Genomic DNA, 13,303 nt, shown 5'->3' with positions numbered 1-13,303 from the left:
ACTGTGTCGCTCCAGTCAAGTGGAAGCAAGGAGAGACGAACCTGCACTGACACATGACCCGCCCATGTGGTATTTCCATTGGCTGCCTTTAAAGCAGTTGTCATGTTTTCAATGAATTTCACGCTTCCATTGGCTGCCGGTTATGTTACCCCCTCCCCACCCCCCTATGGGACAGCAGGGGCTGACGCTGACGTTATGAAAGCACAATCAACCACTTATTGAATTACTGCGGACTGTGGAGGACAGGGCGGTGTTTATATGAGATATCTCTATAGAACTAATTTAGTTCGGTCTCCACCCAAAGTCCACAAGTGCACTCACAGAAACACCCCCTCCCCCCGCCGACAAGACAACAGAGCAGTGCGTTCTCAAGAAATGTATAATAATAATAATAGGGCGCTTAGGTGGCGTACCGCAGGGTTCCCGGTTCGTTTCCAGCCGCGGACATATCCTGCATGTGATCCCTTCTCTCTCTCACCCATCCTTCCAGTCATAATCTCTACTGTATCTGTCAATAAAAAAGAAAAATATGAGTGGGACTGCCCCACTCTGAAAAACGTACTTTAAAAATAATTAAAATATAAAAGAAAATAATAAATAATGATGATGATGATGATGCATTTATTTTGTACAGCTTCTCAGTACTGAAATACACTCTATTCCATTGAGAGCATAAGAAATGAAAAGTTAAACAAAAGCACAGTAAATAAAACAATAAAATAAAATAAAAGGATGGGGTTTGAGGGGTCTTTAATGTGGTTTGGTAGAGTGCTGCAGTGGAGGAAGCCCAATTTAGATGTTTGGGAAATTGTTAAATAAAGTAAAATGTTCTGTGTGATAAACTCCGGAGCTTGCGACTAAAGCCCAATTTATACTTCTGCGTCGAATTTACACGCGAACTAAGCACTGGGGCCGGTTGCATAAATATATACCCAGTCTTAGGCTGGGTTGCACCAACCTGGTTTAAAGTTAATCCAGGCTTAGTAAATCCAGGTTTAAACTAGGTTTAAAGTTAATCAGAGACGCGTTGCACATCATCTTTTTAATCCTGGATTAAACCTGGTTTAAACCAGAATTAAACCAGGATTAATTTATTTTCAGTGTCCGCCATCTTGGATTCAGACGAAATGTAAAAAATATATGATGTTGGCGAAATTATAGATCTCGCACTTAAATAGCATTACGGTTGATGCTCACTAGTCAGCTATAGCTTTTATCTTGGCATGACCATTTTATATTAAAACAGCTGCTAGCATGCTAATTTCGCTACGCAAATGTTACGAGGTGACTAGTTAACTAGCCAAACAAAGCCACGTCACATCATCACATCAGCCAAAGTGGTGATAAATTCCATAACTGGATACTCATGTGTTTCCAGTCATAGCTGGCTAGCTAGCTAGCCTACTTACTTACTTATCAAAGGTATCATAAGACCTCTGCAGCTCATCCAGGATGCTACCGGCCGTCTGGTGTTCAACATCCCCAAAGTCCCCCTCTCCTCCGCGCCCATCACCGGCTCCCCATAGCAGCTCGCATTACACTCCATGCATGACATTAAGCCATGGTCACAGAATCAGTCAAGTTTATTGTTACATCCTACATACAAGTAGGCCTATCCTTTTGGAGTTCACAAGTCCACAGTGTGCAGAATAGTCAGCAGAGTATCAAAAGTATAATAACATCTACCGCATCGCGCAAGCCTACCACCCGGCAATAACTCGCAAAAAGCTCCGCTAGCACCATCGGTGGTTGGTGAAAAGCCGACGTGACCGTGCAGCACGACCACTGCAGCCCCGCAGAGGCGGTGGTGCCAGTCGGCCAGCAGAGGTGGAGGAGAGGAGTGAACGGGCAGGCGTGTGGAGGTGGAGGAGCGGAGTGAACAGGCAGGTATATGGAGGCTGATCATTGCTTGCATGTAGCAAGGGACAGTTCCTTTGCTGCCGGGTAGGCGAGCACACAGGGCTGCAGTGGTCGTGCTGCACGGTCACGTCGGCTTTTCATCGACCACCGATGGTGCTAGCAGAGTTTTTTTTGCCAGTGATTGCGATTGCAAGGCTTGCGCGATGCGGTAGATGGCATGGTATATTATTATATACCTTTGAGACTCTGCTGACAATTCTGCACACTGTGGATTAGTCTAGTGAACTCCAAAAAGATACTTGCATAATGGGATGTCGCTTTTTAATCATCACTTTGTCAACTTGGCCCATGTATTCTCAGCTACTCCCCCCATTGCTGCTTCATCACATTCTCCTCCTCCTTCCAGCTGTGACGCTTTCTCCTTTAAACCTGTCTTGACCTCAGAGGTTTTAGAGGAGCTAACCAAGCTAGACTCAAACAAGTCTGCTGGCCTTGATGGGCTCGAACCCATGTTTTTGAAAGCTGCTGCACCTGTCATTTCCGCTCCCATCACACGGCTATTCAACATGTCTTTTGAGCTGTCTGTCTTTCCTCCTGACTGGAAATCCGCACTGGTCTTTCCCCTCTTTAAAGGTGGCTCTAGCTCCGACCCCAACTGCTACAGGCCCATCTCCATCTTGCCGTGCCTGGCCAAGGTCACGGAGAAGCTGGCTCTCAAACAGCTCAACCACTTCATGGCCTCAAACAACATCCTGTCTAACATGCAGTCTGGGTTCCGGCCTGGCCACGGGTGCATCACAGCTACCTTGAAAGTTATGGATGACATTCTCACTTCCTTGGACTCCAAGCAGGTCTGCATCGCTGCCTTTATTGACCTAGCTAAGGCCTTTGATTCTGTCATCCATTCCATCCTCCTACAGAGGCTCTCCAACATTGGTCTCTCGACAAACTCTTGCAACTGGTTTGCCAGCTATCTAACTGACCGAGTTCAGCAAGTGAAGACTGAAAATATCTTGTCAGACCATCTCACCATCTCTAAAGGGGTGCCTCAAGGCTCCATCTTGGGACCAACGTTGTTCTCAATCTACATCAATGATGTAGCAAAAGATGCTGGCAAATCGCAGATCCATCTTTATGCTGACGACACAATATTGTATTGTGCAGGCCCTTCACTCCACTCTGCGGCTTCCACTCTACAACTCAGCCTCACCTCCATTGAGCAGTCTTTTCATCGCCTCCATCTTCTCCTCAACACCAAAAAAACAAAGTGCATTCTTTTCGACCGGAGACCTCGTGTCAGCAGCCCCCCTAAGATCTTCTGTGTTGACGGTTCCGAGCTGGAGTTTGTCTCTTGCTACAAATACCTTGGCCTTTGGCTGGACTCATCCCTTTCCTTCACCACCCACATAAAGCACCTGCAGACAAAAGTCAAAGCTTTTTATACCGGAACAAGGCCTCCTTCACCCGTGCAGCCAAACATACCCTTGTCAAGATGACCATCCTGCCCATATTTGACTATGGCGATACCATCTATAGGATGGCATCTCAGTCTGCCCTCAGGAAACTCGACACACTCCATCACTCCGCCATTCGTTTTGCCACTAGTGCGCCTTTCACAACTCACCACTGTGTTCTGTACACCCTTGTAGACTGGACATCTCTTCACAGCAGACGGCTCTGTCACTGGCTTCATATTATCTACAAATCCATACTTTGCAAAACACCTTTCTACCTCTCATCCCTTCTGCACCTCTCTCACCGCCCCGTCATCGTTTTAAGATCCAGTGATCTTGTCCGACTCACCATCCCCAAAGCCCGTACCGTAGTTGGGCGCAGCGCTTTCCGGTTCGCTGCAGCACACGACTGGAACACCTTACAAAACACCCTCAAACTCACCGCCCTCACCTCACTCACTGCTTTCAAACAAATCCTGCAGCGAACCATAGTCGATCAATGCACCTGTTGATCACCGTCTCTCACCCATCCCATAACCCATCACTGCCTCATTTTAAGTACCCCTGCTCCACTACCCCTGCTATCCCTCACCTCCGCTCTTCCTCACCCCTACCTCCTCCGTCTCTCTCCCCTCTCTCTGACTGTTAGTATTTTTATACATCTGTATTTGCCAGTGTTTTATTGTTTTATTGTATTACTTAACCTTGTTTTATTTCTAGCTTCCCCCCCCCCCAAACAATAAGAATTTGTTCTTACATGTTTGCCTGGTTAAATAAAGGTAAAAAAAAAAATGTAACAATAAACTTGATTGATTCTGTCACCATGGCTCAATGTCATGCATTGAGTCTAAAATAAAACAGGGAGCAGTGTTGTTACCACTCTACCCTGTACCATTAGCGCTATTCCACACAGACAATTTTCCATTTACAAGGGTACACAAAATATAACTGTACCCTTGTCTATGTTTTTCTCTTTCCTCTTCCAAGAGGTGTAATATTAATTTGTAAATCTCAGGTTCAATGCAGTGTTACTTTTGAGGGAAACAAAATACTGAGTATGTGTAAAAAGGACAGGACATTGCATATGAAATAGATATCAGACCCTATAATATGAACAGCTAAATCAAATCACATTATTTGGTTGGTGTATTCATATTCATTATTCATATTGGTTTGAAGATGGTTCTAAATACTGTACAATCCATGTAGGTAGTAGACATGCAGCCTCCCAGAACTGGGAGGGTGTTTGAGAGTTCCTCTCACTTCCATGCTTGATAGCTGGTGCAACCTTCCCATTGAGGTAAACAGTATTTTGTAAAGCTATACCATTGGGAAAACTGAATTATTCACTTTATATCACTATAAAATGATATCACGATAAAATGATGATTAAAATTAAAATGAATTTTATTATTCAATTGGGTTTAATCTGTCTTGAATTTTCCTGCGAGAAACTCTTTCCTTTATTCTCATCCAGCGAAGATATGCAGCCATGTTGTCATAAAACTGAAATAAACCTAACATAAACCTCCTCCAGGGGTGATTTAAATGTAATTGCTAATCCAGGTTTAAACTAGGTTTAAAATTACTGGTGCAACAGACTTGATTTAAACCAGGTTTAAACCTGGATTAGCAGAGGCTTAGATTTAAACCAGGATTAAATTAAACTAGGTTTAAGATAGGATTAAAGTTTGGTGCAACAGGATTAGTAGATAAGCCTTGATTTAAACCGGTTTAAAATTTAAACCAGGTTGGTGCAACCCAGCCTTCGACTCAGATCTTACTTTAAGTCATTCTTGCTATAGACTCCATGCATATTTCCTGTTGCATAAAGCTCACCTATGAATGACTGATTGATTGATTGAAAACTTTATTAGAAGATTTGCAGAAGTAGGTACATGAAAGTACATATTACATACAAGGTCATCTAAAAGGATAAAAACCCAAGAAAGCCACTGGCTTATTTCAATTGGGGTCCTTGATTTTCAATTCATCGTTACATGTAAGACAGACAGAAAAAAAAAACTAGTACTATCTACAAGACAATACAGACAAATAACTATTACTATCTACAAGATAAAAATACATCCATCATGGGAAGAACAATACTAGATATACAATACAACAAAACATCAGGTATGTACAGCGGGTAGGACAGGTGGGGACATACACCACAGGTGGGGGCGGGGGACAAAACACAAAGTATGTACAGTGGGTAGTTCGGGTCTTTTAATCTGATTTTTGATTTAGAGGGTCCAGTTACGGATTGCAGCCTCCTGTAAATGTTTTTTGAGAGTGGTTTTGAAGGTGGGCAGTGTTTTGCACTCCTTTAAGATTATAGGAAGGGCGTTCCACATTTTTACTGCATAGTTTGCAAACGAGTTTAACCCCTTGTTCGTGGTGCAACGCGGTTGAACGTGGTTCGTGGAGCTTCCTCTGGTGTTGTATGTGTGGACGTTGTTCACTTTTTGGAAGTATGTTGACAGGTACTTGGGTGTCTTTGTGGTGTAGCGTATCTTGAAGACCAGGCCCAGTGCAAGCTGCTGCACTCTGTCAACTACTCGTAGCCAATCAAGGCTCAAAAAATGAGCAGCGGTTAGATGTGTCCTAGGGTTGAGGCCTAGCAGAAGCCTAACCAGTTTATTTTGGGCTGTCTGGAGTCTTGTTTTATGGGCCTTTGTGGTTCTATAGTACCATGATGTTACGGCATAGTCGAAGTGACATTGAATGAGAGCTCCTGATAGGGTCCTCAGTGTGTTTTTACTGACAAGTGAGGATATCCTGTACAAGAATCTAGTTCTATGGTTCACTTTTTTGATTACTTTTGCTGCCATTTTATCTCCGGAAAGATTTGCCTCTAAGATGGAGCCCAGGTATGTAATATCCTCTTTTCTTGTGATATTAATGTTACCCACTTTTATTTTAAAATTTTAAAGTAAGACTAACTTAGGTTGTGTACTACTCATACTAGATATGAGGTAGATTTGAGTATGCGAGAGCGTATGGCCAATTAGCATACGGGGTAGGTCCACGGGATATGGGAAAAGTATATATGTAATGTAACTGAAGAAATCAGGACTCTTCTCTGAGAGCCTGGCTCAGATGAGGGTCCGCTGCTGCAGCACTGCTTTGTATTCTACTTGTGATCTTCAATAAACCTCCACGTGTGCAATAGAGAAAATCTCCTCCCTATATTTCTTGGAGCTGCTCAACAAAAGAACCAGGGGCTAGACCAGGCTTTTTCAACTAATCGCTGATATAGTTATCAACGTACGTGGAATACCCTCTTGGTTTACCTATGGACTGCCAAGTTTGCCACCGATGCTTCGGGTAATGAGGGGTATATAACGTTTATTTGTATGGATAGTAAGAATGGAAGTCTGTATATTTTGCTGGGCCGGAGAAGATCTCTGATTAGTTGGGGGCCTTAGGGATATTTTTGTGCAAATTTGTGCAAAAGCACAAAATTTGGCCGAGATGTATAGCTCAGAGTATGCTCTAATGATTTAGCCAGGGCGCCCGAGCCAACGACCACAAATCAATATGGCCGCCCTCAGAAAAGTTATTTTTTTTGTACTTCTGACATTGACATTCTTAGTTGCAGGTTGGCATCTTCTGTATTAGCTGCACATGGTTTGAGGAACTTTGGACCATGGAGGACGATATCATTGAACACTCGTAAGGGTTCAGCAACAGATGTTGTGAGTCAGTTGGACGGGAAGGAGCCGTCAAATGTTTGGGCTCGTTGTAAGCAGTACTTGTGTAAAACCAAGGTGGCCCTCATCAACAGAATTGCCTCATCCTGAGCCAATTGTTCCTCTTAGCCACTTGTTCCTTGTTTGCGATGTAGGTTTCCCTCCCCTTCTGGTGTTCACTCTATTCAGGCAGATAGCTGAGGAGATGTTGCTTGAATGTTGTTGTGTGTGGGGTTCATAATCAGACACAAACACCTGCGTTCTTTCATAAGGTTCCTGTAGAGTTGTCGTAATAGGAGATTGTGAAGGAGGATCTGAATCCTCAACCAGAGCAATAATTTGTGCAATAGTTAGATGGTCAAAGGTTGTCCCCCACTCACTGGTAGATGCTTCCCCTTCTGACACCCTGGCCTGGCAGTGTCATGAGATGCTTGCCGTTTTGCTGCATATCGCAACATGAGATAACATTTGGCATGTAGTACACACCTGCTGAGTGCACATCGGAAGCTTGTGTAACTAATCTACCAAGAAGCTAAAATACAGGATTCTGCCCAGCTTTTCAGATTGGAATCAACATTATCTGTTACTGCCTTGTGAAGGTCATCCATATCTCTCCCTCACATATGACACAATGAATGCCACAGGCTTTGGGTTGACATGATCAAAGCTTTTTAGGACTCACTACTAAGGAGGAGCCAACGTCATACTTTGGAGCCCCTTTGACACGACAACTACTACAGTAGCTTCTACAGCGTTTGTGATACAAAGCATTATGTGTTTTAAGCGTTGCTGCAATACCTGAACCGTCATTCAACTGATCAATTGTAACATTAACAGAAGAAGGAAGAACATTAGCAATAGCTAAGAAATCCTTTTTTTCCCTTTCTAGTGATACAAGTCCTTAATTTTTGGGTCTTTGCAATGGTCCATCAGCATCTCATTGGCAGAGACAGCATAGGTCCCAATTAATGGTGCCGCTACTAGAGGTAGAGGTAGAGGCCATATTGTGATGACATAATACATGACTTACGTGAGATTGAGGAAATTGTAGCCTACATGTTGTCGTTGCAGGAAATAGTAGTTGTAGACAGAAGTAAAACAAGACAATACCTTATTTTCAGCATGTCTCCTATCAATTGAAATGATAAGAATGCATATATGACAACGGGCTGTGTTCGTGTAAACAGAAGAAGGCATCATTATCTTGATAGCTAGCTACTGTAGAATATTACAGGCTGGCTCCACTACCAGCGTTGCGTCACCTCGCCATCAGCGTTGCATTAACTTGACGTTGTACCTGCTCCACCGTCATTTGTCACATATAAAAATATAGATTTGTCCACCTCAAGTATCAGCCGTTCGTCATCCATTTCTGCAACAAGCATCAAGGACCTGTGGTGATTCACAATTCGCAATAGAAATTCTGCGACCAGGCACGCTATAGAGTAGTTGGCTACGAGAATGTTCAATCTGGTATCTTCTCTAGTAGTGGATTAACCGCTGTGGTGATTTAACTGATGATAAAAAGACATCAAGTAGACTACAAACAGAGCAAAACAAAAAAACACCAGAAAACAACTAATATACAATTATAACCAACAACCAATATACAATTGTAAATATACGTTCACGTTCGCCATCAGAAATCAAACTTTGCCGAATTTTTACTTTGGACGCAGCCATCAGCCGCAAAGCAGCGCGGACGCAACGTAGGCAGTGGAGCACCTTTCATTGATTACAAAAGCAACGTTCCCTGGCTGACAGCAATTCCGGAAGCAATGCAACGCAGACGCAACGCTCGATGGCCATAGTGGAGCCTGGGCGTTAGCTAGCCAGCTAACTAGCTAGCTAATGTTGTGAGGTGCAGAGAGCGGGATCCTGGAATTATTGTAAGATTATGAAAATGACTGATGATGAATGATGAATTATAACTTACGTGAGGAAGAAAATAGTAGTTGTACACATTACTGTCCATCTTTATGACTTGCACACAAGCATGAAGTCACTCACACTACTGTAAACAGCTTTTTAAAATTCAAATTCAAATGGTAACTGTCTTTAAGTTCACGAGGTCTGGCCCTCCCACATGCTCCCCAACATTCAAAATGGGTCAATATTGGATTCTTCTTTTTTTTAAGTTACGGTAAAACTCATTTTCGGGGAGCCGCCATCTTGGAAATATGCAAAGTAGGGGTCCAGACACACCCAATTATAAATATAAGCATTCCAATGTGTTTCTAATGGCCAAGAAACATAAATAAGTTTTTATTTGAAGCTAATTTGGTTCAAAAGTTACAGCCAAAACCTTTTTCGGAGGGCAGCCATATTGATTTGGCCGCCATGGCGACCGCAGTGGTCGCTGGCTCGGGCGCCCTGGCTAAATCATTAGAGCATACTCTGAGCTACATCTGGGCCAAATTTGGTGCTTTTGCACAAATACGAACATAGCCTCATATAGCCCTAAGGCCCCCAACTAGATAACAAACATGACTTTGAAAGGTTTGCGTCTACCATTAAACAATGGAAAGTGTGTACTAGATCAGGCCCTTCTTCCTAAGTGAACAGCCAGAGAATAAGGAAACATCACTGGCGTGGCTGCCGTGATGCCAATAGTGACTTTGAAACAACCTCAACAGATTTGGAATGAGAGAAAACTATCCACGGGTGAACCAGTCACTTCTCTAAAGTGGCCTTTTCAAAGCTTTAAGTCAGAGGCAATACTGTGCATCATCACCCAGTCAGTATCATTCCTAGCTTCAAGTATGATGACCGCAGCATCATGGTATTGTGGATGCTTGTTATCGGCAGGGACTGAGTAGTAATAGTAGTAGTAGTAGTAGGATCATCAAAAGGAAAATGCAACAAATAAATTGACCCTTCAGTCTCTGTCTCTCACCTTTGTAGCCTACAATATTTTTTTTTAAAATTACTGTGTTATGAGTGTTGCTATTGTTTTTCTTCCCACCACGACCCCCAGCCTCCACCTGCTTTGGTTCTGTTCTTTTGGTTCCAAGTCTGTCCATCAGAGTTGATAGATGTGGTTGTTTATAACTGACGGGAAGCTTTTAAAAAATAAAAATAATAATAATAATTAAAAAAGGAGGAGAATGTTGTCTGAATGGGGGGTGGAGGAGTAAACAATCCAGATTGAATGCATTAAGGCTGCAACTCTAAAAAAATCTGAAAATAGTTTACGGGTTCACATACTTTTTCTAAACGTTGATCAGCAAATCATTTGATTAATTGGATCAATGCACAGAACCTTGAAGATGTTCAACATGTCCCTGCTCCCTGAAACAGGACATGGGTGAGGTCGATTATTATTATGAGCATTATCCAGGGGAGCACAAGATGGTACCACACAACGGCAAAACCTATTCAGTTGTGTAGGAAATTATTCAAATGATATGCAACCCTAAATTATTGCTCTAATGTGAGGCATTAGTGTTCAAAATGGATATTTGCAATTGCCATACAATATCTTGGACAACAAATATAATCCCCCACCCCTGCCCCATGATATCCTGCACTTAAAAATGATAGAGAAACAAGTCACACACAAACTTGTTTGCCTCCTGTAGAGAACAAAAGTATTGTAGACAATATATACATACTCCATTTCCTAATGGGAGACTGCAGTGGAACAATAGCAGTGTCCACAAAAGAAAAAAGCTCATCACAGCAGTCCTTCATTCAAGAAATTTCTTTATTCTGCCCATTCTAAAGCAGAGGTACTGTGACAGAGGCTGACAGGCATCAAACAATGAATCTACATTAAACCGCAATTACAACATCAAAGTTACACTCCCTCCCCAGTTACCTTTCTTTTTTTTCCTTTTTTATAATTTCATAGATTATTCAAATGAACTATGCAGCATTAAACCAAGATAAAGGGCAAGCCATTAGCCATCATTAAAACCAAAATGTTAAAAGCCATAATACAATAACAAAAACAAATCTGAAACACGGCCATGCCTTTCTTCAATAAATCAAACACTTTTTGATCTATTGCAAGATTATAGGTATATTTTCATATATATTAGAGCTACGTTTAGGAATAACTGCACTACGAACACAAACATGTCAGGAATCAGTGTCTTCTTCAGAAACACAGTACAACAACGCCACAGGAACCTGGGGATCATTGTCACCTTTGGACAAGACCATAGCGTTACACCTATCAATATGGTCTCTGTCGAAGTGCATAACGCACTCAAAAAGAAACCATATTAAAAATGTACAGCAAAGGAAAAATAAAACAATTGACGACCGAATCATGTGCTTCACAACGGGTACAAACTAACAGCCAAACCTCTGAATGCAAATAGAAATGCATGCATGTCGGCATTGACATTTAACCCAGGTTTTTCCTCCTGATCCATTTATACAACTGTAACAAACAAATAGATCTTTCACTTTTTTATTTTTATTTTAATAACAAGAGGAATGTCTTTCCCCAAAATAAAATAAAAAAAACTATAAAACAAATCCTGAAAGTAGTGGCAAAAAGCCTTTGTCATGTATACTTCTAATTGAGAAGCATAGAGGGTAAAAATGGTTTTAGCTAGGATAGGTTTAGGTCTGAACCACAGGTCAGATCAATCTAGAGCTAAAACATTACACCTTGGACTAATTTGGTTTCTGCAGCACCCGGTGCAGCTGCAGTCATACAGGTATACTCATTGCTTTACAACACAAGGCTGAATATGACACTGGACGTGAGCCACTACACCCGAGGCAGAACAATCCAGCTGTTAATAGCAGTGACAGAGGTACATATAGACTACTTTAAATTAAAAAGAGGGAGGGGGGGTTATTTGTGGGTCCTAGTAGCTGTCATAATCCTTCTTGTCTTTCTTTCCCTCTCCCTCGAAGCCGTCTGTCCCGTCACTGTTGTCCCGGCGACGCTTGCGGTTGTTGCGCACGTTGAAGCGGGGGTTCATCTGGGGCAGCGGGTCCATGCCCAGAACCTTGTGAATCTGCCGGAACGCCAGGAGCCTCAGAGCAAACTGGAGAAAGACAAGAGGTTTCAGACTGGAGGAAGACAAGAGGTTTCAGACTGACGCCAACACTCGTACTGAACGGCCTGGTAACGATGTTCCTACTGAGCGGCCTGGATGACATGCACATTGCACAAGGTTTTGTTGTCTGCATCGTCTGCTTCTCTTTTATCTGACTCATCTGCTTCTCACTTCTAAGTGTCACCCGAGCATCATCCCACTGGCATCTGTCTCTTCTGACTGCATCTCACTGTGTATTTATTTAACTTCAGGGGTGCAACACTGGTGATGGCCCAAGAAAATGATCAATAACCTTAGCAGAGAACAATTTTGTCGAAAGGGGGTGGGGGGGGTCCTAGCTGCCTCTAGCTAAAAGTTATTTCAACAGCAGCGGAGTTTAGCAGACAGGAATATGTTAGCTCATCTGACTTGGATGACATCTCGTGGCGGAATAATATGCCTGATGAGACATTTTATTTATTTAGACATTCATTACTTTTGAGACTGAATTCACAAGAGCCACTAGACGCAGAATTAACACTGACGACCCCAGTCTAGTAGACAATGAAAACCAGTTTCTTTACTTTACCTTCTTTACTAGCTTGACATTGGATAGACAACAGACACATTTAAATGATCACAAACACCTGATTGCTCTCTTTTCTCTTGACCTACACATAGACCAGGCCGAGCAATCTAATGGTGCTTTTCCACTACAGGGCTAGCCCGGGTCATTATCCTTTTTCCACTGCCAAAAGTACCCGTGCCATTTCTGGTACCCGTGCCGAACAAGAACTAAAATACTTCTTGTTCGGGATGGGTAGCGAAAGTTGGGGAAAGGTACTTTTTTGCCAGGCTGCGTGTGACGTGTGACGCTGCACACCGTTGATTGGTCAATGGAAATCGTCATCCCATGTTCATAGATTTCTTCGCTAACCGCCATCTTTAAATACCACAACAGATTTCGCTCTAGGAAAATGTCACTTACTGTTTCTGTAATAACTTATTAATAAAGAAGAAAATTATGATAACCATCGTATTATCTTAGTTTAATGTCATTTAAATGCATCATAGAACTTTTATTTACAAGCATAATAAAAAAATCGCTATTATGGCGATGTGCTGTGCCTATGCTGTCCCTCAGTACAGCGCGCTTCATCACCCCCCTTCTAAAACTGCCATCTCCCCTTTTCATCCCTTATGTCATTTTATCAATGCACATGGTATTACTGTTATTTCAACATTTAAACCTCTTTCATCGTAGAGTTCATCTCGCATTTCCCCCGTTGATGTA

The 13,303-nt window shown here is 42.4% G+C and overlaps 1 protein-coding gene across 2 annotated transcripts in view; it reads right to left on the bottom strand.

Annotated features, from left to right (window-relative positions):
* Positions 1–10,705: 10,705 nt before the first annotated feature.
* zfr (zinc finger RNA binding protein) overlaps positions 10,706–13,303 on the bottom strand; it is a gene marked incomplete at its 5' end in the record, with an annotated part of 88,214 nt that continues 85,616 nt past the window's right edge. For both annotated transcript variants that reach the window (XM_080532252.1, XM_080532253.1), the window contains one exon: positions 10,706–12,018. In XM_080532252.1, the coding sequence (XP_080388378.1) occupies positions 11,836–12,018 (183 nt within the window). In that variant the 3' untranslated portion in view covers positions 10,706–11,835. The remainder of the gene's footprint in view (positions 12,019–13,303) is intronic.

This window comes from Nansenia antarctica (genome assembly GCF_963989245.1).
Source record: "Nansenia antarctica genome assembly, chromosome: 5".
Lineage (NCBI taxonomy): Eukaryota > Metazoa > Chordata > Actinopteri > Argentiniformes > Microstomatidae > Nansenia > Nansenia antarctica.
Note: the sequence above shows the minus strand (reverse complement) of the source record. Positions and strands in the feature narration are given on the sequence as shown.